Source organism: Filicampus tigris, chromosome 1 (genome assembly GCF_054856515.1).
Source record: "Filicampus tigris isolate MCC_2025a chromosome 1, RoL_Ftig_1.0, whole genome shotgun sequence".
Lineage (NCBI taxonomy): Eukaryota > Metazoa > Chordata > Actinopteri > Syngnathiformes > Syngnathidae > Filicampus > Filicampus tigris.
Window position 1 is genome coordinate 41,271,596 of NC_141217.1, and position 25,321 is coordinate 41,296,916.

Sequence of the window (25,321 nt, forward strand, 5' to 3'; positions counted from 1 at the left end):
TTCATTATTGGTTATATTTAATTAAAGTGTTAAATAATTTATTGTGTGTCCACCATGTTGTTTCTCACCCTGTTAATGTGTGGTAGTTTTGCCCTCTAAAAAAAAAAAACTTCACATGCAGGATCTGACATCACTCTATTGGAGCAAAGTGAAGTGAGTGTAAACTTTCTGCCAGCCTTTGGGTGTGTGTTTGTGTGTGTGTGTGTGTGTTTGGGGGGGGGGGGGGCGGCCAAAATGTTATGCAATAATATAATGTTATTTTAAGAGGAGAACGAACGTCTTCCGCTTCCGGGTCATAGCTTTCAGTGTCTTTTTTCCCTCGTCAGTGAAATGGGCGTCCACTAGAGGGCAGACTATGTCTGTGAGAACAATACTGCAGGCAGGGAAGGTACATGAAAAAGAGCACTCCAGTGTTGTGCAGGCTTAGCAAGGCAGTCTTGCTTTATAAAAGAACCCAACACAAGACGTCAGCCGAGACCTGACCCGGTTAGGAATGATTAGAGGGACGGACGAAAACTTACCTCCGTCCTTGCTTAGTCCACCCTTTTTGAAAGTGTTCTCGTCCTCTGGCCGACAGGCCGCAAAATGGACATCTGGACGGAATGCCCAGATCTGCATTTACAGTTTTGAAGAATTACGATACGTTTGTGTCATTGTGATTTTTAGATGTGATTTGGATGAATTAGCGATTCAGCGAGTAGTTGATCGAAATATGCAAAATGGTGTCTGCCGTCTGTGACAATTGCTCACCCTGATTGGCTGTTAGGTAGCTAGCGGTTAGCTAGTGCATGAGATTGAAGTTGATTATGAGGTAATACACAAAAGCAAAGCCACTGCAAATAAAATTGCATTATCATTAACAGATTTCTGATGGGGCTGTATTCCCCCCTAATCCCGGTGTAGCACCATCACCGCCTTCTAATGAGGCTATTGAAGTTTGCAGTCAGAATCGTTGATGAAAGCCCGTTTCAAATCAGAGGCGGACCGGCCCATAGGCAGATACTATTCTCTTCAACGAAAAAGAGGCGAATGACGGACAACGGAGGTTATCTGCGCTACAGACGGATGACGAATAATGGACGCTCAATTTTTAGTAAAATTCCCTGCTCTGTATGTATATAATAAGAATAAGAATAAGAATGCCTTTATTGATCCCACAGTGGGAACATTTTCATTGTTACAGCAGCAAAGATATAGGTCACACAGGGACGGCGGCATAATGTGGCCATTAATAACGTTGACGGCAAACATTTAGGAGCTTATATATATGTGTATATATATATACATATATATATATATATATATATATATATATATATATATATATATATATATATATATATATACATATATATATATATATATATATATATATATGTATATATATTTGTGCTGCCAAACGATTAAAATATTTAATCACGATTAATCGCATTTTTCATAGTTAACTCGTAGTTAATCGCACATTTTATTTATTGCAAAAAAAATCATTTGATTTTTCTGTCAATTAGAAAGCTCACTATTTGAAACAAGGCATTCTGATAAATATTGCGTTAATCCATCCTGTTTTTAGCCAACACCGGGGGCGGCCGTTTTGTCACAGGTGGTCAGGGCTCAGGTAACGACCAATCACAGCTCACCTGCTTTCTGAAACCGAGCCATGATTGGTGGTTATTTGAGCCCTCAGGGCATCTGTGATGTCATTTTCAGTTGACAGAAGTGAAAAAATGGCCGACCCCTGAGATGGCTAGATTTTGCTGCTTGACTCATATTCCACAAACACAATATTAATCGGAATGCCTTGTTTCAACTAGGGGGCCTGCATAGAACATATCCTTGAAAAAAAAAATGTTTGGGTTGACTTCCCCTGCAATTGAAAAAACAAGCATTGGATTCAACTCACACAAACAGCCCCTCAGGACTTTCAAACACAGTACTAACGACTACCTAATATACTGTAGGTATTTTGCTGCAGCTTGACATATCATATCTGAATGTGAACTCAAGTTCAGTGCAATAAGAGAAATATCATTTTTGGACACTGTGTTCCAGCAGAACGTTTAGGTCACAAATCCCCGTGAAGTACAACAACAGCCAGGACATCTGCACTCAGCATCAAATCAAGACAAAACCTCCCGTGGAGATTTTTTTTTTTTTTTTTTCAATGTCCCGGTCTAATCCTTGCAGCCGCAGGCCCAACGTGCTACGTGCAGTACATTTCCTGCAATTTCACAGATTGTATAAAAAGGTCAGTATGTTTCACGTTCTCAAGCCAACAACCACCAAGCTACTGTCAAATTGGATGCCATTGGTGGAATCGATCACTCACCGCTTTCTTGAAAATGCGAATCCAAGCGTTGTTGGCTCAAGTATACCGCATGATCTATGGAGTAGTTCCAAATGGTACACCAGCTCCTTCAATGTCCTGATAAATGAATGGTGTTCGATTCTCAGCATGGACTTTGCAAGCATGCAACAGGGAAGAAAGGGCACTCAGTTCATCGCTTATCAAAGAAAGGCACATGCTTGACATCCTGCAGGCTTTCTTTTGGCCCAAGCTCAAATCAGACTGCAAGCAGCAGGGAGCCTCACACATCTCGCATCTCTCTATCACACCAAATAACAGTGGTACCTCGACTCGGGAGTTTCATTTGTTCCCTGACCAAGCTCGTAACTCAATTGACTTCTTTATCAAATCAGTCTTCCCCATTTAAATGCACTTAATCCAGCGAAAAGAACTCTCGACAGAATAACAGCCAATATAAAGAAATAAACCGGTTTTATTCAAGGTAGAGTTTGCCGTAGTAATACATCAACAGCAGCAACAAGAATTCCTTCTTTTTTTTCAAACAGTCCGTATGACCTGACTGTAGAATGTTATTCAAGTGATCTTTGAAAAAAATCCATGCCTCTGTGCCCTCGAATTTATGCCTCTAATTTCGTTTTTAATCTGTTTTAACTTGTCAAAACCGGCTAATCGGAGACTGTAGAGACACAAGGCGTGACCAAGGGATGCATCGATCATTGCGCACCGTTGCTCGTAGAGTCTCTCGAAAAGGAGACTACGATAGTTTCTTGGCTGGTGAGTAAGAACATTTCGAAAGAAGGGATAACATGTTGGTGCTTGAAGCTGCATATGACTGCCCGTTGGGCCACCGGGTAAGTTGATTGCCTCGCTCCTCTCTTTTAATTAGTTGTACATTCCCCAAAATACAACATCAACATCACCGGTAACATTTCATTTTTGGCAATGCTCCATCGTGAACAAGTCACGTGAGCGAGCAATGTACATAGCAGCCTCGGCGCGCCGGCGTGTAGGCGCGCCGGCGCTAGTGAGTGTTTCTTTGGGCAGAGACGGGCGTGAGGGGTGCTGAAATGAGGCTACATTCAAATCTTGCTAGCAGCTTGAAGTCAACGCGCTCCAGCTTTTAGTGTACTTTGTGTACGTTGGAATAAACCAAAAGTCACAACCACAACCACAACAACAACAACAACAACAACTGTGTGCGTGCACACAATTTGCACTTATGGAAGCTGTTACTTTATTCATTCATTTTAATTTTAATTCGGACAAGCCGAGTGACTCACTTGACTGTCTTCTGTACCACCGCAAGATTTCAACAGTGTGCTCAGCTGGTAGAAGAGACTTTGAAGTTTTTATGTGGAGAAGAAGAGCAGTGGCGAAGAAGAGCTGAGCAACCTAAGTTACGAAAGAGTGCTCCGAAGCAGCCTTTAGCTCAGGGCCTGTCTCCATGGAAACAAAGGCCAGATTAGAAGGCTGGATTCAAATGCGCTCCAGAACGTTTCGTCGGGTGGCCTTCAAATTCGGCCTTTGGAATTTGGGCACAGCATATGTTTTTACTTTTTACCAAATGGCAGCTAGCTCCTGAGCTGCTAGTGGCTGAGCCATTTGCGGGGAGCCGGCAGCTAGCAGCTATAGCACCTCCATTCGCTCCGGGCTAGCAGTACAACACAGATGAAAACAAAAACAAAAAAAACAACAAAAAAACACACCCGGGGTCGGCAGACGCCAAACTCAGTGTGTACCCTTGTTATATTTGGCCACTGAACTGTAGCTACAGCTACGGCAAACAAATTTCAAACAATCTTCACTCCAGTGGCGGCATATTTGAAACTTGCTCATAAGTCAAATTTTGTCTCGCAACACAAAGCAAAAAATGCATCAAGCGGCGCCTCGTAACAACAACAACAACAACGACAACAACGAAAAAATCATCAACTTAGGCCCTCGTAACTAAGTTAAGCTACCACTGTACAACAATACAGCACAGTACTCTGCTGCTGTTATCGATGTTTTTTTAAAGCGCTAAGGGTAAAGATAATGGCGGCATGAAATGCTGCTCCCATGCCGCTCCCTGCTGCGTGCATCAGGAGCAACCGCAGTGGTCCACCACCATGGACGGGATCTTTCCGTAGATGATCTGCTCCTTGCGGTTGAAGTAGAGCATGTTAATGGGCGACATCTTTGTGGGCGTGCAGCAGGGTCCCGCCGTGCCGCGTGGGTTGGCCTTGTTTACCAGGTGTGCATGCGGGTACTGCTGCAGGTGCAAGAACTCGCACTCTCCTGAGCAGTAGTTGGCTCGATAGCGCTTGGGTGCGATGATCCAGTCCCAACCGAACTCCTCAAAGTCCACGGTGAGCGGGTAACGGCAGCAGCGGGTTTCGGCCGACTCTTCGTCGCAGTTTAGGCCCGAGTCGCGACGGGACCTCTTTGGACTGTCCAGGATTTTGACTTCAATGAACGGTTGCTGGAAAAGAACCAGTGGCCGTGTTAACGCTTATGTCGTGGAATCTCAATTTGGCCAGCAGGCGGTTAGCACATCTGCCGTGCAGTTCTTAGCGAGGGACTTCGAGTCTGGCTATTTCCTGAATTACAGACAAATTCTCCATTTGCGGCCTTTGACGTCAAAGGTTCCACTGTATTTAGGATAAAGTCATCAGAAAGTGCTTGCCTAAGTCTTCAATGACATTTCCTTTTACAATTGAATATTGATGTGACGTCCACGTAAATGAAACCCAAGTAAAGCAAGTAAGGCGCCCTCACCAGGCCTTCGTCTCCAGGCTCCGCCGATGTGACCGCCAGGTCTTCGCCTTGAGGGTCGAAAGCATTGATGTCGATCCCGTAGTTGCTATCTGGCTGACGCAGCCACGCCTGCAACAGAGACTTGATGTCCATGCTCTGCCAAGAGCCGGCGCCGGCATCGGCGTCCACCTTCAAAGAGCGCAATCGGACCCGGGTGCTGTTTCCCTCCCTGTCGGGTTTGAGGCGCGAGATCTGCAGGAAGACGGTTGTGAACATGTGCACTGGCCGCAGATGAACCCACAGCTGAGCGCTCAGGATGTTCTCGCTGTGGATCTTTGGACTGAGGCTGAACAGACAATAGGACAGCCTTCCCTTTGCAATGGAGTCTGCTGGAAGACATCGTTCACGGAAAAGGTTTAACCAAATATCAGCCGCTTCCAAGTTCATCACATTCAGGGTCCCTCTTCAACATGTGACAATAAATGCTACTCTCATACTAGTGTAAACAGCACTTTGCTCAGCACATGACCAAAACGGGAGTGTTGTTGGGGACCATTTCAAAAATGAAAAAATGAAAATCAAAAACAATTAGCATTCCTAAAATGTATATGAAATATTATTCTAAGCCACTTCCATTGTATGCCCAGTTTGAACAGTAACACTGCTTTAATTCTGGCTCTAGTTCCTAAAAATTCAAAATCGCCCCTAAAATTTGCACGTCAATTTATGATTCACGTGCGCCCCGAAATGTTGTACTCGCGCCACTATTTCCAGTTCCACTGTGCTCCTAGCAAATGAAAAAGAAGCTGGAACGTTGGAAAATGAACAAAAATCGTGAATCATAACGAATCACTTATAAGGTCTCTTGAAAATGAAATACCGGTGTATTGTATGTAAAAGTGAAACAAAAGTGAACTCGTGATGTCGTGTACATGAAAGGTAAAGAAAAACATTCCATTAACAAAAACTTGAATGCAATGTAACATAACACAGTTTGAGTATTAACGTTGCATTTACGTATGGGAAATTACACCGCTGAAAAAATCGTTCCATTAAAATGTATTGCACATGAAAATTGCGCGTAACTAAACATTTTCAACATTTCAATGTGTTTGATTGTATTTCATTTGTTTCAATGTATTTGACTTTTTGCATGAATTCAGTGATTCTTTCACGTGCCACCAGAGGGAGCCGACTAAGCAGTGGTGGTACGCGTACCACACTTTGACAAGCACTGCTCGATCCCATCTAATGTGTTGGAGACATGATCGCTCCGTCCATTTTGTGTGGCACTTGACCTCATTATGGCCGGCGAGAGTTGCCAGCCAACTGCAGGCGTCTGCATCCATCCAACAACCAATCGCACTCGCATTCACGCCCAGGGACAATTCTGCAGTCTTCAATGAAGCTAAAATGCATGAAAATTCAAAACGCAAATTTGATTGAGGCCACCGAATCAAATCAAGGTTGTACTCTGTTTGGAAAAGCTCATATTGCTTTGTTAAGCCTAAGGTGCTACTGCTGTGTTTTCCGCTCAAGTGCTCCCATCAATGTTGGACGAGCAAAAGTTTGTGAAATGAGTGTGTCTGGTCAGTTGGGTTAGTTACACTTGGTTGCCATGGTGATGATGGTTTCTGTGGTGGCGCGGTCCTCATCTTGCACCCGCGGGTCGTACTGGTCCAGGAGCTGCGTGAGAGGCGGCGCTTTGGGGAGCAGCTGCTGGATCATGTCCCTGCTAATGTTGGGCGCCTGCTCCAGCCGCAGGATGCTGAGGATCTGCGACTTGATGCTGTAGAGCCGCATCTGCTTGCTATGCTCGCGGAATTCGCAGGCGGAGCACGCTTCCATGCCTTCCGCCATCAGCCCGGAGGTCCGGTTCAGCTCCCTGGAGAAGCCCGCAGAGAGAATGGCAGCCACAACGAGCAAGAGGAGCATCTTGGACACTAGTGCTTGCTGGGGTGGCGCTATATCATGAAATGTTGTCTCTGCCCTCAGGACTCCACGATTGGCTGTTTAATCCCAAAGCAGATTTAAAGAGGTAGCACTGTTTTGTTTGCGGGGGGGGGGGGGGGGGTGGGGGTTGGGTTTTCTTTCATATGATGCTTAACCATGGATGTCAGTCGTTTCCTTCTACACGAGTGCCCCGAGCGAGTTGTTTGTTGCTGGAAACAGATTATTTTCAAAACAAGGCAGATGGAAAATCAGAAAATAGTTCAGCATGTTGAATAAATGAATGAACTTTATTTCAAAGGTACAGTACAAACAAATGTATAGTATCGCCCTTCAGCAGTCCCTAACTTAAAAGACTCATCCGGAAGTGCAATCCGAACTATACATAAATACATACACTGTACAGGTACATACATGCAGTAGATACGTACATCAAATCTTTGAGAGAGGAGGTAAAATAAACGAAGAAAAAAAAGACAAATAATGGCTTTACACAAGGGTCCACAAAATCTCAGAACTGAACTGAGTCCAGAATAAACCAATCACATTCAATATCATGTCAAATGAGAGTCAGCACACACCTGCCCACCATTTCAAGTGCCTCTGATTCTCTCCAAGCCAAGTTCGCATGTTCTAGTATGCTTTTCCAAACATTTTTCTCTTCACATCTGACAGCACCAGCCGTGGTTCCAAGAGCATCAGAGAGACCCGATTAGTTGTTTGGGAATTATCACCAGCAGAGGACGCCACTAAGCTAGTGATTAGCCTGCTTGCTGGAGCCGATGCGGCTCGCTTTCTAGTCCAGTGTTTCTCAACCTGGAATGAGTCAGGGTTAAGGTTAGGTCAATTAATGCCTGGCACAGGCACAAGTCCTCTCACTCCTCCAGACCCTCCTAAAGAAATACACACACAAACACAACGATCAGGGGGTTTCCTCCCCCTTGGGGCGTAACGAGGTGACAAAAAATCAAAAGGAAGAATGGTTGCGGTTAGGAGACGAAAATGGTTTCACGGTTCGCTCCCCACTAAACAAGTGAGAAGAATTCATTTTAAACTATTTGTGAGTTTCCTAATCTTCATTTAGAAATGAGTAAACTAAAAATACTTGACGGCCAAGAAATCTAAAGTTAGGGTTATGCTTGTGAGGAATGGGGCATACATCGTAGACAGGGCTTATGGCGATGATTGGGGCTAATAATGTATGTCGTGTACTAAATGCAATGAGAAGTTGAGTTGATGGGAGCCCATAGGCCAGCATTCACGGTAAATATCACTACACAACCTTTATTGAGCCGGGTTTACGTTTAGGGTTATGCTTGGTGTGAGGGCTAGGATTAGGGTTAGGGTTGGAGTTAGAGTTAGGGTTAGGGTTGGGGTTAGGTTTAGGGTTGATTAAAGTCAGAAGTACAGATTCAGCTGCTCAAAGACCCTGATAAGTGATTTCAATGATTTGTTTCTAGATGCATTTGAAGAAAAGTCCTGTAAATGTGTAAATACCGGTACTAATAATTTAGCAACTGAATTGTTGCGATAAAGCCAAAACTCTTATTTCAGCATTTCAGTTGTCTGGATTTTTAGGGTGGGGCTAAAACCAAGCCCAAGTACATGATTGGGCACGGTGGTACTTTCTGGCATGAGTCGGCTCTCTTCCACCAGCTCCTGAGTATTAATGACTTGGCCCATTTCTACCACTACAGCATGCGCTAAGCTAGCAAGCCATGCCTACAACCATAAAAACACGTCTTCCCTGGACAGTGCAGCTTGGTGTTAAGTGTTATTTCTTTTGCGCTATTGAGGCTACAGTAAGAAGATGAAATGCAACACATTGTGGGGTTTATGACGAGCAGGAAATGGGCTCAAATGTCTGTCAGTGTGAGCCACAGCCGGACTTAAAGTGTGCTGCTGTATTTAATCAACGCTGAACTTTCTCTCAAGCGTCTCCGTGATGTGAACCCAAACACCCGGGCACGAGATGGCGTGAGGCGGCGACTGATTAGATGATTCGGCCGCCAGACTCTGTCGCGCGGAAGCATGTCAGCCTGCGAGTTAGCTAGCTAGCTGCTAAACGCAGCGCCGAGTCGAATGTACAGTATTTAATTGGCAGGTGAAGGTGACATGTTTTCAGGGCATTCAGCGGATGTGATTGCAGTGTTCAAAAAATTGGAGGATATCTTTCATTTTCATGATTTTGGGGCCAGATTTCATATATTTGTTGACATTTTTAACCATTCAAATTTGGTAGGTAGATCTCAGTCAATCACAATGTCAACATTTCAGATGTTTCCCATCTCTGTATTTTCGTCTTTTTATGCTGTCGTCATTCATTCGTAGAGGTTGAAAAAAGTAACAAGCCTCTTTTGACAAAGTAAGGAATAGAAAGTACAAGTAAGTACGGTACTAGTTCTTTTGAAATGTGGGGAGTAAAAGTCAAATGTTGGCAGAAAAGACAAGTACTCAAAGTATAGGTAGCCGAAAAAGACTTTAGTACGGTCGTGCGGTGCTTGTGCTTCATTATCCCTCACCACTGTTCATTTGCTTGATTTTCTTACGAGTACTTCACTAGTGACTGAATTTGTTCATAGTGGTCAAATCTGTGTCACAAATAGTAAAGCCTGGAAGAGCACCAGGTGGTGCTGCTGTAGGGCAAAGCCCAATGGGCCTTCACCCTGAGTCTGTGATCATCACCAAGGTGAAGAGGCAGAATGTCACATGGCGTTCCCCAGTACTGACGGTGTCAGGATAAGACCATCCGCAGCGCAGATGCCCTCGGGTTACAGGACTCACTCCTTTTAGAATTGATGCGGTGGAACATCCTCAAAAATGTCAGACCGACACGTTTTCATATCAACGTGTCCGTGAAGATTGGCAGTCATCCAGGTCTTGGAAATCCACAAAGGTTGAATGGAGGCAGCTGGACTTTTCTTCTATGTTGACATCTTTTCACTTTTAATCCAAAAGGCTTCTTCACTTCCAAATTTGACATGCTGAGTCTTGCTATTCGTGTCGCTTGTGTTTGTTCCTGTGTCTAGTTGGGGTGGTGAGGCGAGGGTCGCTGCTCTTGTTCTTGCTCGGGGTGGCTGATGAATGAGCATTTTGCCGTGGCTCTCCTGCCTGCCTGCCTGCCTGCCTGCCTGCCTGCCTGCCTGCCTGCCTGCCTGCCCGCCTGCCCGCCTGCCCGCCTGCCCGCCCGCCCGCCCGCCTGCCCGCCCGCCCGCCCGCCCGCCTGCCCGCCCGCCTGCCCGCCCGCCTGCCCGCCTGCCCGCCCGCCTGCCTGCCTGCCTGCCTGGGGGGCCAAACGGCTGCTTCGTGGACACCCCTCCTCACATGCGTTGCCAGCTCACGTGGCCCTAATAAGGACAAAGGTTACAGAAATGGCTTGGATGCTTAAACTGAGCCAATCAATGTATTTAACAGAAGACAATTCATGTTTGTAAAGCGCTCAAAGTCTATGTAATGAAATCCAATATGGATTGATTGCATTTTTGGAAGTGTGTCTCATACACATGCACTTTGGCTGGAGCCAATTCTACCGTCTTAGGGGATTTTTCACTAGTTTTCATTTTTATTTCATTTGTGACTTTTTGCAATTCGAATTCTGTTAGTTTTAAAGAGTGTGCAGAGTGATCTTGCTTTTTTTTCTTGCTTTTCTTTTTTCTTTTTGCGCCATTTTGTTATGATTAGGATTTCGTGTTTTATTTTGTTGTTGTTTTTTTTTTATTTTCTTTTTGTAATTCTGGGTATTTGTCCGAGAACAAAAAGGTGACATTTTGAAGATATTATTCCATTAGTGCAGATACAACCAGGCACAAATTAAATACAAAAAAAAACCCCAGCAGAGCCCAAATAAATAGATTCCAAATCAATTCCAAAAGCTGACAGTATGTCAAAATAAGTTGCCATAGAACAATATTTTTGCCATAATCGTTGCTTCAATTCTGTTTGTTAACATATAATGCAGTTTGTCAAAACCCGTTTTGTTTTTTTTAGTTCATGAAAATATTTTTTCCCATTTGAGTTTGTTCCTTTGTTAGTTTGCTACTAAAGATGCCTGCTAACTATAATAACTTTGGCATGTATGTAAGTTTGTCTTAAAAATGGAATCATGCGCTGTTCCATGAGTACCAAAAAATAGTTCCCTCAGGTAAAGCAGACAAAGATTTTGCTGAGCGTTTCACTCGCTTCCACTCAGACACCTTTTTCAGAGTGGGGCCGGCCGCTTAGCGTGGTGACGTTTGAATCCAATTATGCGTTGCAAAGCCACTAGTTGGGCTTCAGCGTTTGAGGGTGGCTTGGGGGGGCTTGGAGAGGGCTGCAGTTGGGATGCAGATTGCGCCATCTACTCACCAGGAGAGACAAATGGACTTGATGTAATGAGCCTGAATGATGACGAGGCAGATCTGTGATGTGAAGATCTGGAATCGATCAAACCACTGAGGTGGTCGAGTTGCCTTCAGGTGTGCGTCTGTCCGAGCATCCTCCCCCGCGGCAGGATTGGGGATGGTACGCTCCGTGTTACCAAGGTGAGCGGCCGCCCTGCCCTGCTTAGTGGGGGAGCGGGAGCTGAGGCCCTATCAGCTGCGCTCACTTCATCGTGCTCTCACCGGGTGGCCGCTTTGATCCTTTCTGGGCATTCCACTCACAGGTACTTCCTCTTTCCATCCATCGACTGTGCATTTCTTTCATCTGCTCCGACCAAATCGCGTGCTTACAAGACAAGCGGGATTAGATCAGGTAGTGGTTGTGGGACTTGGAGATAGTACCAGCTAGATAACGAGGGACACTTTAGGATGACTGATTGGTGCTTTGTTCGACGCTTTGTCCTTAGAGGTGAACACCATCGAGATCGTCAGGTTTGACAGATGTGTCTTTGACCGAGTCTCCTGCTTGATTTGCCAGGACAGGCAATGGCACCCAGATAAGCCCAGCCGTGATGACTGTGGCAGTTTGCTTTGTGTTGCTGTGTTTGGAGATGAGCGGGGCCCGTTAGCCCCAAAGGCTGCGTGCGTGCGTGCGTGCGTGCGTGCGTGCGTGTTTGGGCCCTGTTGTCAGCAGGCTGTCGAATCAGAGGGGCTCAGGTGACTACAGTTGAAATGTCACTTGCCAGGCGACGCCGTGTGACAGGGTGATGCCGTGACATGCCTTGTGTTTTCAGGGGTGGGGATTCTCAAGGCTCCTGCCCTGGTGGAAGACTTTCACAATGATGGAGCGCAGGCCCAAATGGTTTGCCGTCTCCACGGGGCAAACGTTCCTGTTCGGCTGCGCCCGCCTGCCCGCGAGGACACCCAATCGCATGGGAAAGGGAACTGTGCGCTGTGAAATAAATACAGACTGTCTGCTCCGCGCCGCACCGCTGTGAACCTGCACGCGACCCGACTTTCACACACACTTGTTTATGAAAGGTTATTACATGCCATGTCTTATTGCCTTTGGTGGAGTGTGAGCTCCTTTCCAAAATCCTAGATTACAGCAAGGACACGGGGCTGGGCAATAACTCCTCCCCCTCTCTCAAATCCCCCTTTATAATCCCCGCGGAGATCTACCAGCAGCATAAGTGCACTTGTTTGGACGATGCCACGGACGCTTGTGTCACACCGCGGTGAAAGTGGAACTTCTTGACAGGCGTAACTGCGGGGAAAGTGACATCTTAGCGCGCATCTTATCCAAGTCTTCAGTCCACAGAGACTATCCATTCATCGGGTGAGTTTTTTGTTCCCTTTCTTCACTATTTGACATGTCAGACCCTCTCCTGCGATGTCACAAGTTGATCACCTTGAGCTCTGAAATGCCTCTAGCAGCTCTGTGTTTGAGTTGGTACTATCAGAACCGCAAGCATTCTTGTCCGCGTCGGTCAGCGGTCAATGTGCCGTTCTGGACCCGAATAATCAGCTCATGGTTCTTGAGGGTAAAAAATGGGATGGACGCACTGACAATGGACAATAACACTTGTTTGCGTTTGCATTGCGGACCAGCTTGTTGGGAGGTGAGACGACTCTTACTTACTGCGCGTCACACAACGCAACAGCACCTTTGACCCAAGCTGTGATAAATATCCTCTGCCACAATGTGTCGATACCAAGTCTTTGCCTTCTGGAAGTTGGGCAAGAGACAGATCCGTTCCTATCACACGCGCGGTACATTCTAATGTTTGCTTTTTCTCGACACTTCTTTCATGTTACCTTCCACCTTTGCGTCATGAACATATTAGCCTGATCACTTTGACGCCGGGACAGCTCAGAGCTTTTTCCACATGAAGCCGGAGCGTGGCAGGAAAGGAAAATACCTCCCTACATTCCTCAGTGGAAAGAATGCGCTTCCGTCACAGCTTGGCAGTGTCAAATCTTTGTGTAGGACCGTTTAATGACTGCACTGAAATTCGGAGAGCAGCAACCAAAGCAATTACAGTCACGATGTAATATTGGTGAAAAGGATTCTTCCCATCCCTGCAAAGGTACTGTAACCCTGACTTGACTTGTTCATCCTGACAGGTTGCATGTGTCTCCAATAAAACTGCCGTAAGCCGCACTATGTCCCTTTAGTGAGAGTGTGGGCTAGCTTGTTCAGCGTAAACCTGAGAGTCCAGAGTTGAATAAAGGCTTCGGGCCGTTTGCGACCGACTAGCGCTTGTGTTTCCGCTTCAAAGAAGGTTGACGGGATGGGACATAACCGGGGGCTCTATCAGGGGATTTTTTTGTTTTTTTTTTGTTTTATTGTGGCCTCGTCTGTAGTTAGCTCACGCAAATCCACCTGCTTCAGAATAAGAAGTTTTGGCCTGCAATCATTCTCTCTTTTCCCCTTTTCTCTTCCTTTGCCGGCCATTATCAGGGCTAAAATGGTTGATGTCGTGTCACCACACAGCATGGCGTCAGAAAGCGAGGTTCTTGTGGCACGGTGCTTTCTCACCAAGATTTTGCGAAGCTCTATGAGGTACAATCACGTAGCTAGCGCCCCTTGATCACATCGCATCCTCCGTTGTTGTGCTCTGCTAGTTTTTAGACTTACCTGATTCATTCCCTGTGTGTCATGGTTGCTTGTGGAGTGAATACCTATTTTAGTATATCTGACACAAGAATGATTCAGCGTCATGCTTTTTTGTTTTGCAACATGCCAACCAGGAAGAATCACATCAAAGGGTACGTCAGACCAAATTAGACGATGCTATACTTAGGTGAAAAACTCACATTTGTCTTTGTATTCCAAATGTTGAATCCTGTTCTGCAAGTCTACCGAGATGGTGAAAGCGACACACCGTTTAAGCTCTGTAGTCCAACCTTGCGGTGCTGCATCTTCAACTTGCAGTCATGATGACAGCATTTGAAAGACATTTCTTGGCTTTCTGCTCAACAGGAAGAATGATCCGAGCTCACGGCCTCATTATTGGCACTCCTCCAAGCTGACAGTGGCGGACTCGGAGTCCCTTGGCAAAGAGACCGCCACAGAGCCAGTGTGGCTGCAAAAGGACGCAAGGTGGGCTTGATATGTTTGTAGGAAAGTGATCCCCACCGTTTTTTCAAAACTCAACAATTCAAAGTAATCGTTTTGGACTGCCGTCGGGATGATCATGTTGGTCTTCATAATGGTGCTGTAACCCTAAATGTTCATGTGACCTTACACACCAGGCTCAAAGAGTCATCCTGTCAAACGGGCCAAAATAAGCAGCATCTGCTAACTGGCCGGCTCCCCTCTGTGGGCAACATGGACACACTGGAGCGTCCTGCTCATCCTTTCTCACCGGATCGCGCTTCCCCAACTAAGTACACGAGCATCGGCGAGCCTCTCGGTGGCTCAGAAGGCAGAAGAGACACATTCAGCTGTTACTCCATTGGATCCAAGCCTCTGGTTCTAGCCTCAAGCTCACTTGGCAGGAAGGGTACCAGTGCGGAAAATGTTTTTTTCAGGGGACTTCAGGACGAAGGGCCCTTTGCAGTCGAGCGCTCCGAGTACTTTCAGACTGCTTGCCAGGAGGGGTCACGGTCGGATGAGCAGAACTCCTCCTGGACGCCAAGTAGATTTAGGCCCAGCATTGGTTCGGTGTGGCAGGTACCGGAGAAGAAAAAGTCCAAGTCTCCCCCTCCACCTCCCCCCTTGCACAATGAGGGTTGTGTCGCCACAAGCATGTTCCCATACTCTGAGGGATCTGAAAAAAATCCAAAAACTTACCGCAGGTCAGTTGAAAGGCTCGATGAAGGTAACGCATTTCAGCAAGAAACAAACATTAGGTCCCGATGTAGCGTCACCTCGCTGTCGGACAAAGACTTTTTCCATCCCGGCAGAGCAGGTGAACACAACCACCTACACCCAAACAAACATTTCTCATTGTCCAGCACTGATATCAGACAATCTCATTACGCCAACAGAGGTCCCCACCACAAACAGTACAGTGACGAGAGCCTCTTTTATGCCCAGACATGCTTGGCTCCACGCACCAAGACTCAGAGTGTTGGAAGTTATTATCGGAGTTTACAGAATCTGCCCGTGAAGGCCTCCAGCCGTAAATTGATCTGGTGCTCCTCAGCCTCTATGGCTGCCGCAAGCCTAGAAAACGACAGACACCGTGTTTCGGTAAACAAAGAGGGAAAGCACCAGCTGGCCCGCACAGAAAATAAGGGACACAATGGCAATGTGAAAAGTGTTCCCCTCCTTCACCCCCACATTTCTGAACAGTCTCACTGCCGTGGCCCACACAATGCCACGAATAGAAGTGAAGGACGCATTAACAATATGACAAGAATTTCCCCTGCCCATCAAGGTAGTAATCACAAGGTCAGTCTTTCAAGGCTCCACGAGCCCTGGGTACCACAAGAAGACCACCGAATATCCCCCTTGGAAAGCCCATTGCTTCATTCACTGGCACAGGAGAGTAGAATTCAAACGGAAGTCACACCAACAACTATTGTGTCGTCGCAGAATCTCTGTGACTCCGTGGTTGCCAATGCTGGAAAAGCCAGTCGGCGCGGTGACCGTTTTGCCACCACGCTACGGAATGAAGTGCAACAGAAGCGAGCCCAGTTGCAAAAGAGCTGTAGTGCTGCAACGCTGACTTGTGATGTCCAGGGTGAGGACCCCGCACCGTGGAAATGTGCTCAGCCTTCCATATCATGGAGCATATCCTCCTCAAACAGCTACAAAGACAATCTGAAAGAGGCACAAGCTAGGGTCCTCCAGGCTACCTCTTTTCAGAGACGCGACCTCGAACCCCTTGGAGCAGAGGCACCGGCGCTTCAAACCTCGACTGGACGCATTAGAGGACGTAAGCGCTTCCCCTTAGCCAAACGTGTGCATTCCTTCTCCGAACCTGACAAGATAGATAGAGTGGGAGTGGACAGTGCGCTTCAAGATGGAGCTTTTGAGCAAATGAAATTAACTGAGGCCAAGCCAGCATTTTCTAAACCGATTAGGCCAGTGACAACATCCACTACAGCTTTAAAGCCAAGTAGGGCAGTTGAAAGCAAAGAGAGAAGGATGCCAAAGGAGGCTCAGGGGACTCATCCATCTGTAGAAAGCAGCTGCCACGGCCCCCCGGGGGAGGTGATCGTACAGGAACAACAGAAGCTCGGAACCTTTGCCGAGTACCAAGCCACGTGGAACAAACAGAAGAGAACATCTGAGGCCAAGGTCCAAGGCAGGTATTACTCGGCAGAGAACATCTTGGACAGTGAAGCTGAGGAGAAGGCAGCCTGCTGCCATGAGAGATCCAGATCTTCTCCCTCTGCAGACTTGCATACTCAGGTAAGCCAAGGTTGTCGGTTCTTGTGCCTGCCTGATTCTTTTTGGAATGGACATTTTCACTGACAGCTTTTAGGACATGTTTTTTTTTTTTTTTTTTTTTTTTTAGCTGAACATCACTAAAGCATTCATTTCTACTGCAGGGTGTTGCATCCCTGTGGAGAGATCCTCAAGTGAAGCAAAGCAATGACGCTGCAAGGTGAAACGAGAGAGTATTTGTTTTGTAAGGAAAGAGGAACAACTAACACAAATGTTTTTGGGACTGTGGGAAGGAGGGGAAAAAAGTGGCTTTAAAGGCATTAAAAGTCCATAAATACTTTGTACATAACCAAATAAAAGCAAGCATTTCATGAATCCTTCAAACAATTCAATGAAAATGTTCTTGGGAACCACATGAAAGTAGTAGAACGAAAAGGACAGAAAGCATGAAGTCTCTGGGCAGTTTGTCTAAATGTCTGTTTTATGTGACCATTAGAAAGAAGGTCCCAGTCCCGGGCAACAGTGACCACCAGCCCAGCTCAGATGCTGTCATCCCGACCTCTGCGGTCTCCTCTGGTCCTGGTAGCCTGAGTCCTGTCCTTGGCTGCCAGCAGCCAGCCCATCCTCCGCAGGCCAATGCCGTCTCACCTTGCAGGCCTCATTTAGGTCCGGAACCAACTTGCTTGCCCAAGGATTTGCTCTCAGCGGTCCTTGCAGACCCAGCGGTGCTTGAGCCCCTGTCTGTAAGTTTGGATACCACTACAAAGAGTCCCGCCCCTCTTGGCTCTCCTGGCCATTGCAAGATGCCTCAATCTGAAGGGAGCACAGGAGATGCAGAGAGCAAGAAGGCGCAGTCAGCATCTTCCTCCTGTTTGTCCCCTCCTGCAGCGAACCACCCTCACACTCCCTCGCCACATATTCCACTTTTGAGGCTGGTGGACAAACAGCCGGCTGTGTCCGTGCAGGAGGACTCACGTCTCTGGTAAGCGGCTTATCTGAAGTGCTTCAGGTCTGCATCATCTCCATGCCTTCTGGTTACGAAATGGCTCCAGTAATACCAAGTTCACTTGAAGAAAAAAATATTTCATTGGACAATCCCAAATTACTGCAAAGGCTTTCTGAAAATCTGGGGCTTGTGTTTCTTTGCAGGTCTGAAAATGACTCTAAGAACTCAGAAGCGGTGATAGAGGTGAATAGTTCTGGGAGAAAAATTCTTGGGGTGGTCCCAACCTACTCACCTCAGAGCAGCAACACCTCTGGCATCTTCAAGCCTTGTTCAGACATCACCTCAGCGGATGCCAGCGAAACGTCGCGCTCCTCAACTTTCAATGTCCGCATACAGCAGCCAACTAAGAACCCGGGACGGGAATCGGAACAGTTCAGAGTCAAGGGCAGCATTCCTGAGTCGAAGCTGACAGGGGAAGAAGATGCCAGGACAGAGCAGCTGGTAAGGGATATCGTGGGCAAAGATAAATCCCTGGTGGAGATCTTGGATCAGACAGGAAGGAAGACCACAATGGACCTGATGGAGGGACTATTTCTCCATGAGAAGCAGATCCTAGAGGGGTCCCAGCAACGCAGAAGAACCCCAAGCGGCTCCAGGCTGACCACCACAAGCAGGTTTGCTTATGATATTTACAATATCTATAATGTCAGATGCACCTGTAGCTAAAAAGCAAATGAAATGCAAGAGTGTAATCAAGTTACAAGGTCAAACAGCCTCACAAATATCCACGCTCTCTCCTTGAAACTCTCACTCGCCTCCTCTATGTATTGCAATACAGACGGCAATCCGATTTTTGACATGGTGGACGACTGGTTGGAACATCAACTTCACAGTTCAGAGTTTGTGGGTTCAAATCCGGGCTCTGGTCTTCCCGGGTGGAGTTTGCACGTTCTCCCCGTACCTGTGTGGGTTTTCTCTGCGTACTCTGGTTTACGCTCACATTCCAAAACCATGCACGCTAGGTTAATTGAAGACTTTAAATTGTCTGTCGTTTTTCTATGAATAACGTATGTGACCTGCGATTGACTGGCAATCAGTTCAAGGTGCACCCTGCCTCTCGCCCAAAGTGGGCTGGGATAGGCTCCAACACACCAGTTACGCTAAGCGGTTACAGAGAATTGGATGGATGAAGTGCGCTGTTGTTTTGAGGTTCAATAAAAGAATATGTGGAATCTCAAAACGTTTCCCGATGAGAACATTGGGTTTCAGTGTTTTGCTGTCACAACAAGTTGTTAGGTACAGTTTGCGACGGTTGGCCGCCACGTGTATGTGTGTGTGTGTGTGTGTGGGGGTGTGTGTGTGTGTGTGCGTGTGGGTGAGTCGCGGACTGTAAATTGTCTAGTTCAGCCATATCGCTCGGTGTGCGGTGGGCCTTAAGCAAGATAATCTCACTTGAAGGATTTGATTGTTCCAGCAAAGTAGCGTCAAAGTAGTTGACTTCTACAAACAACAGAAGTGCAGTCAAACTGATCTTGCTTTGTCTCTGAAGTGTGCGTTCGTGCTCACGTGTGTGTCTCCACGCTGTTAGGAGGGATGAGGAGGATGTCTCTGCAGCGTGTTCCCTGGTGCCCAGTTCCTCCTACTACAACACGTCAGCTCCAAAAGCCGAGCTCCTCATCAAGATGAAGGACATGCAGGAACAACTGCTGGAACAGGACTCAGAAGATGAGCTGGATGTGGACCTAGCCAGTAAAAAGGCATGACATCCTTACAATTCATCATCATCTTAAAGCAGTTTCCCAACCTTTGTTGAGCCTTGGCGGCATTTAATATTCGAAAAAGAAAATCTCAGCACACCATTCAATTGACCGTTTCGTTGTTCTGCCGTTCACTATACGTCGCTGGCATGAATGGTTGAACAAAGGGACATTATTTGTCGTAAATGAAGACATTTCTGACCACTTTGGTCGAATGGACTCATTTCCCTGGGCAGACCTGATGACCCTCACGGCGCACTGTTTAGGAATCACTGCCATGTCTGGAATGTCTCCAGCAGGAGCTGATCTCAAGCCTGGCCAAGAAGCTGGAGGTGCTACGCGAGGCACGACAGAGCCTGCAGGAGGACATAGAGGACAACGAGGCTTTGGGGGGCGAGGTGGAGACCGCCGTGAAGCGCTTTTGCCTGCCCAACCAGCTGGACAAGTTCCGGATGTTTGTGGGGGACCTGGACAAAGTCGTCAGCCTGCTGCTGTCACTTTCCGGTCGGCTGGCGCGTGTGGAGAACGCTCTCAACGGTCTGGAAGATGGAGTGCGCCCGGAGGAGAAGGTAAACTTTCGCGTACAAAGTACCCTAAGGTCGCGTATCTCCACAGAAAAAAAACAAAAACATTTTGGCAAAGTCACATTGTCGGATATTGCTTGGGTAAAGGGCTTGAACTACGTATGTAACATTTACCCGATTTCAAAATCAAAGTAATGTTCTGACGTTAAATGTAGTTAAGTATTGGAAATGGAAGTAAAAGATTCCAAAAATGTTAAGTTTCATTTCACACTTCCTCAAAGTTACAAAGTCGCTCCTCAAATGAAGTGACTGATCACAGAAAAAGTTACTTAACCTTGAGTACAGTAATGGAGCATTTGAAGTCCTTGACACTACAATACCAGCAGAGGTGTTTCTAGAGCCCCCGGGTGCCCTAGTTAAGAGGGACCATGGAGTACATTATAAACAAGAAACAGAAACACGTGTGGGGTTAATAATAGGACCAATATCAGCGGTCTCTGAAGCTTCCGCGAGTCAGCCACAGCTAGCTGGTCAGTATGGCCCTACTTTAAGTGGGGGGGACACACACACTGTCATTGCAGTGTCTCGTTTTGCGATTGCTTTATAGGCCACTGTCAGCTGTCTCTCGGGGCCGCCTTCAGCCCGCAACTCCAGGCTGCAGCCTGGGTCGCCTCCCCTCTCGCCACACCTTTGAAGACTGCGGTCACGGTGACGTTTTTCTCAAATTTGCCTTGTTCAGGTGACAGATGTCTCTTCTCTCCTCTCATCAGCGCACCCTGACTGAGAAGCGGCAACTGCTAATGCGGCAGCACGACGATGCCAAGGAGCTGAAGGAGAACTTGGACCGCCGGGAGCGTCTGGTGTCCTCCATCATGGAGGCCCACTTGCACCCTGAGCGCCTGGATGACTACCGCCATTTTGTAAAGATGAAGTCTGCTCTCATCATTGAACAGCGCAAACTGGAGGACAAAATCAAGCTGGGCGAGGAGCAGCTCAAGTGCCTATTGGACAGTCTGCCAACGGAGGAGCGGTCGCAATTTTAAAAAGCAGGAAGAGGCTCTTCACCCGCTCCTGGGCTGCTTACACTCTAACTGTTGGCGCTGCCACTGGCTATCCGCTATCGCATGAAGGTTTTCTTTTGCCTATGATGTGTCATGCTTCATTGCATGTAGTGTAAGGGACAGCGCTCAACATTACAGAATCAATGCACTTTTAGAATCCTGCGACTTAAATTGGGATTCTGATTTAAATGTATTTTGACAATCATCACTCAAGATGTAATCCTGGATGGAAAACACTGAAAAGGCAAGCGTTGCCCCAAAGCAGACTTCAGTCAACGCCAAATGTACGCAAACACTCACACGCAAAAGGTCTATTCACAAAGTGTGCAAGTCAGCCCCGATATGATTACCTCAGAGTTACAAAATCCTATTTTCTACATTGATCTGAATTGTTACATTTGATTTAAAGTCTCAATGGAGACAGTGTCACCCTGCAAAACGTTTTTTAGGATTCTTTGTTGCTGGAATCACTTAAGATGCGTGATGTTGGTTGTTTTCTACTCAATAAGACTTGAGACATCTGGGTGCAGTTTGTAGTGACAAACAGGTGTTCACTGTGGCGCAGCTCTGATTTCAAAGTCTCTCGTCTGGTTCTTTGCCAGGACTTGTCTACAATGTCTGTCCATTGGCAGTGTGCAGCCACGCCTCATGTGCCCCTTTCACCGGGGCAAATAATAAGGGCAACAATAAAAGGATCAGGTGATCACTTCTTTTTTCAGTTTCCAGTCGTCCGGTCCATTTCAAAAGAAGTGTGTGAGGGCAAAGACAACAGCGTACTGCTGTGTATGACTGACAGTCAGACCAGGGGTCGCCTGGGTGGGCGTGTGGAGGGCCTGCTTCAACAGTCACACGCAGGCAAGGCCCGCTTTCGTGGTCAGGCACTACGGGTCCATCAGCCTGTCAGAGGCGTCCACGCCACCCGAGATGGCGGCGGCTCAAGACCTCGTGCTCCCGTCTCTGCTGGTGGGCCTGCTGGGGAACAGTGGTGGCAACCTCCCTCCTCAGCCTACTTGGCTCCATGTGCCCCCCACCCCCCCCCCCCCCCCAATCGCCCCTTCAGGACCACCAAGGGGTCTAGTTTACAAGACATGGGCAACATGGAGATGACTGTGGCAACGCATCTGTGGAGGATCCCGGAGTCCAGGAGTGCGTGGAGGTGGAGCAGAGAATGCTGGGAAAGCGCATTAAAACAAGGGGGATCACTTCCAAGGGGAATCTTGTCCTGGGACCTCTGGCACACCACCGATAGCACGACAGCTAACAGTTAAAATGCAAATGACACAAGATTTAGCTTTGTCCTTTCATAAATATTTTATTTGGCAAAGAAAAGTTCGTCAGAATGTCAAACCATCTGTATCAAGTGTCCTCTGGAGAACAATTGGACTTCAAAAAAGCTTTGCAAGTGTTGCTGCGCACAGCTCTGAGGGACTGACCTTCCACTGGATCATCATCTCGGACATTGCAGTTGGAGAAGCGGCTGAGTGTGACGTTCACCTGTTAATCCCTGAGTCTGCAAACATGAATCTTCGGGAGGAACTGCACACGACTGAATGTGGGATTCCAGCTGCAACGCGTTGAGCTGCCAGCACAGCAGCACATGCCAACCGAGTGCGTTCAAAGGGTGCAGCAAGCAATTTATTTACACAATGAAATCTTCCAATATGAGCAGACCACACAGGAGATAAACATGGTTTTGTCAAACACTAAAACTGACACTAAACGTACAAGCACAAATATCTTTTTTTTTTTTTTTTTTTATAAAAACAATGTTATTGCAATTATTTCAATACCAATACAAAAAAAATCATTTGATGGGAAACAGTGGCAAATGTAGACTGCGACAACCTTTTGCATCACTTTTCTCAAAACGAACATGGGAATTTAAAATTCTGTACAAGGGAAATGGGATGCTCAAAATAAAGTACATCAAAAATTGTATGTCACTTAGTTACATGTTGCAATGTTTACATCCTGGTGCTGTTGCTGTAGAATCTTTCTGTATGTGACATTACAGGACATGGCTTCCTTGAATAACCAGAAAAAGACCTGTACAAATAAATCCTAGTTGTGTCGTGACATGGCATCCATAATAAGCTCAGCTGCACTCCTACATCCACCCTCCCGCGCCCCGCCAAAACAGTCCTCCATCTTTTTCTTTCCTTTCTGTCCCAGATAGTTTTGATCCAGATGGTTTGAAAGTGAGCAAAATGCATTCATTAAAAAAAAAAAAAAAAAAAAAAAAAAAAACTAAATACAAAATAAAAAGTGTGAATACAGGAAGTTTAATCTTTCCAAAGTCCGCCTGTCTGTTCTTGATATACCTCAATGACGTCCTCATCTTCCATTCCCAACTGTCGGGAGAAGATCATGCGTTTTAGCAAGACGCCTCAAATGTGAACCTAACGTGATGAAAGTGTCATCCATTTGAATAGAAGTACCTCTTTTGGAGTTTGATTATCTGCAATTCTTTGTCCTTCAAACAGAAACCTGAGTGTACTTGCTGGAACGCCCTGCAACACACACACACAGACACCCACACCCACACCCACACCCACACAGAGAGACAGACAAACGTTAACGTCCAGTTCCTATCACTAGGCAGTTACAAAAAGAATAAAAAATAAATAAAATCTAAATAAACTGAATTCAACACTCGTATGGTGTTTGTATTTTTGTTACTCAGCCAGTGTTGATGGGCCTGGTGAACCCGCTAGAGTTTGAGTTTTTTGAAACAATACAATCAAATCATTTTCTGTTAAAATACTCAAAAGATGTTTACTACATCCCAATTGCAAGTCATATGAACAGAAAACACTGTTACTATTTGCTCTTTACCTTTGTTAGATCACATTTATAAATTTATGTGCTCCTCCTTTTTTAATAAAATAAGATGTAATTTAAAAAAAGTAAAAAAGAAGAAAATCCCACAACAGCACGAGGAGGTTTCAGATATGACTTGGGTCTTTTGATAAAAACTGAACGTGGGTCCGACAGACCCGATCACCATACAAAGGTTTTTGAGGAAAAAAAAAAAAAAAGCATGAGTTGTTGCGTACAATGAATGACTTTTTGAACGCAGAGTACGTGTTTTATTCAATTTTACTTTCAGCTTAAGTCCAGACATGCTGTGTGAGTTCTAACCTGTCTCTGACTGTAAGAGTCCTTCAGCTTTTTCAGATGTGTTGTCATCTTCACTTTAAAATGGATTTCACTGCTGTCCTGGGGACCCAAGAGTGGTTTTTGTCAAACAACAAACCAACCACATGTTAGTAAGCGAGGAGGGTAACATTACTCTCCCAGGAGTGTGAAACCCAACAAAAACAAGCGTCACAACATTTGGACAATATTTCAAAGATTCCTACCTGTCCGATCACCTTCAATTTGATGTACTCTCCATCCTTCTTATCTCCGCAGTCTTGACTCGACGGTTTTGTCTCCTACAAAATAACGAGGACTGTTAATGGTCGCTATCGTAAAAAGTAACACAAAGGATCCCCTCGGAATGAACGAAGAGCAGTAAAAACGCCTCTGGGGGTTGTATTTGAAAACACCAGTGAAAATAAAAGTTACGAATACGACTATTGGGAAGTTTGAGCTCGATACTTAAACTGGGTAGTTGTTTAAAGGAGTTTGGGGCCTCTGGCTAGTTACGTGAGCTAACAGTTAGCATACCACAGCACAAGATATAAAGTAAGCCACTTTACACTGTGATGTCTGGTTTTGGGTTAAGCGCATGTAAAGACCAACAACTGCTAGTTAATCCTTTAAACTCACCGTATCTGACATGTTTTCCTCCGTGGGCGATGGGAGAAATGCAAATATAAAATTAGCGCTGGCTAGCAAACGCTGCTTTGCTCTGACATAAGCACACTTAGCTTATCGTAGATGAGATGTTGTCACAAGAAACGGAAATAACGCAAACAAACTACACTTTCAAAATAAAATGTGCGCTGAGCGTCACATGCAGCGGAAGAAACAACCGCCAACGACACACTTTCAAAATAAGAATATCATGCCCGTCAAGGAAACGTGTTTTGGAATAGTTCGGGCATTTTTACTCAAGATCATCGTAATGTATATGAAACTCCGGGTGTTTTTAAAACTCCGAAAAAGGAAATTCATTTAGAAATGACATTTGCGGAATGCCCATGTATTTTGTTGTAATAAGGAAATTGTGTCATTTTTCTCATTTTGGGAACTGACACACTGTTTTACATTTGCAGGGTGTACGCTGCATTTAGTGCATGTACAGTCTCATTTTCATTATTTCTCAATCTTAGGTTGTGTTTTGGTACTTTCTTCCAAAGAGGTCGAAGGTTATGACATGTCAAGAGTACTAT

At 46.1% G+C, this 25,321-nt stretch overlaps 3 protein-coding genes across 8 annotated transcripts; 1 reads left to right on the forward strand and 2 right to left on the reverse strand.

The window, feature by feature from the left end:
* Window positions 1-1,411: 1,411 nt before the first annotated feature.
* On the reverse strand, window positions 1,412-7,025 carry LOC147154135 (growth/differentiation factor 8-like). Of its 3 annotated transcripts, XR_015088250.1 has the most exons (4): window positions 6,649-7,025; window positions 5,063-5,430; window positions 2,327-4,766; window positions 1,412-2,218 (listed from the first exon to the last, which is right to left on the reverse strand). XR_015088250.1 is itself a non-coding variant. In XM_086042043.1 (3 exons), the coding sequence occupies exons 1-3, from the start codon at window positions 6,974-6,976 to the stop codon at window positions 4,386-4,388; spliced, it is 1,074 nt and encodes a 357-aa protein (XP_085898169.1). In that variant the 5' UTR covers window positions 6,977-7,025; the 3' UTR covers window positions 1,412-4,385. The 3 variants fall into 3 exon arrangements, 2 of the variants coding, with proteins under 2 accessions (XP_085898169.1, XP_085898156.1); XM_086042043.1 differs by having other exon boundaries at window positions 1,412-4,766; window positions 5,063-5,427; XM_086042030.1 differs by having other exon boundaries at window positions 1,412-4,766.
* A 4,499-nt stretch (window positions 7,026-11,524) lies between these two features.
* LOC147154136 (protein Shroom2-like) lies at window positions 11,525-23,057 on the forward strand. 4 transcript variants are annotated; one of them, XM_086041995.1, is made up of 12 exons: window positions 11,525-11,633; window positions 12,144-12,688; window positions 13,814-13,915; window positions 14,104-14,121; window positions 14,336-14,455; window positions 14,608-16,717; window positions 16,858-16,913; window positions 17,190-17,675; window positions 17,843-18,313; window positions 19,228-19,396; window positions 19,693-19,965; window positions 20,528-20,682. In XM_086041995.1, exons 3-12 carry the CDS (start codon window positions 13,821-13,823, stop codon window positions 20,612-20,614), a joined length of 3,885 nt encoding a protein of 1,294 aa, XP_085898121.1. In that variant the 5' UTR covers window positions 11,525-11,633; window positions 12,144-12,688; window positions 13,814-13,820; the 3' UTR covers window positions 20,615-20,682. The 4 variants fall into 4 exon arrangements, with proteins under 4 accessions (XP_085898121.1, XP_085898105.1, XP_085898112.1 ...); XM_086041979.1 differs by lacking the exon at window positions 20,528-20,682 and adding an exon at window positions 20,691-23,057 and having other exon boundaries at window positions 11,526-11,633; XM_086041986.1 differs by lacking the exon at window positions 20,528-20,682 and adding an exon at window positions 20,691-23,057 and having other exon boundaries at window positions 11,526-11,633; window positions 19,696-19,965.
* Window positions 22,268-24,909, reverse strand: sumo1 (small ubiquitin like modifier 1). The gene is made up of 5 exons (XM_086042050.1): window positions 24,756-24,909; window positions 24,344-24,418; window positions 24,123-24,200; window positions 23,420-23,491; window positions 22,268-23,332 (listed from the first exon to the last, which is right to left on the reverse strand). The coding sequence occupies exons 1-5, from the start codon at window positions 24,765-24,767 to the stop codon at window positions 23,264-23,266; spliced, it is 306 nt and encodes a 101-aa protein (XP_085898176.1). The 5' UTR covers window positions 24,768-24,909; the 3' UTR covers window positions 22,268-23,263.
* Between the last annotated feature and the right edge of the window lie 412 nt (window positions 24,910-25,321).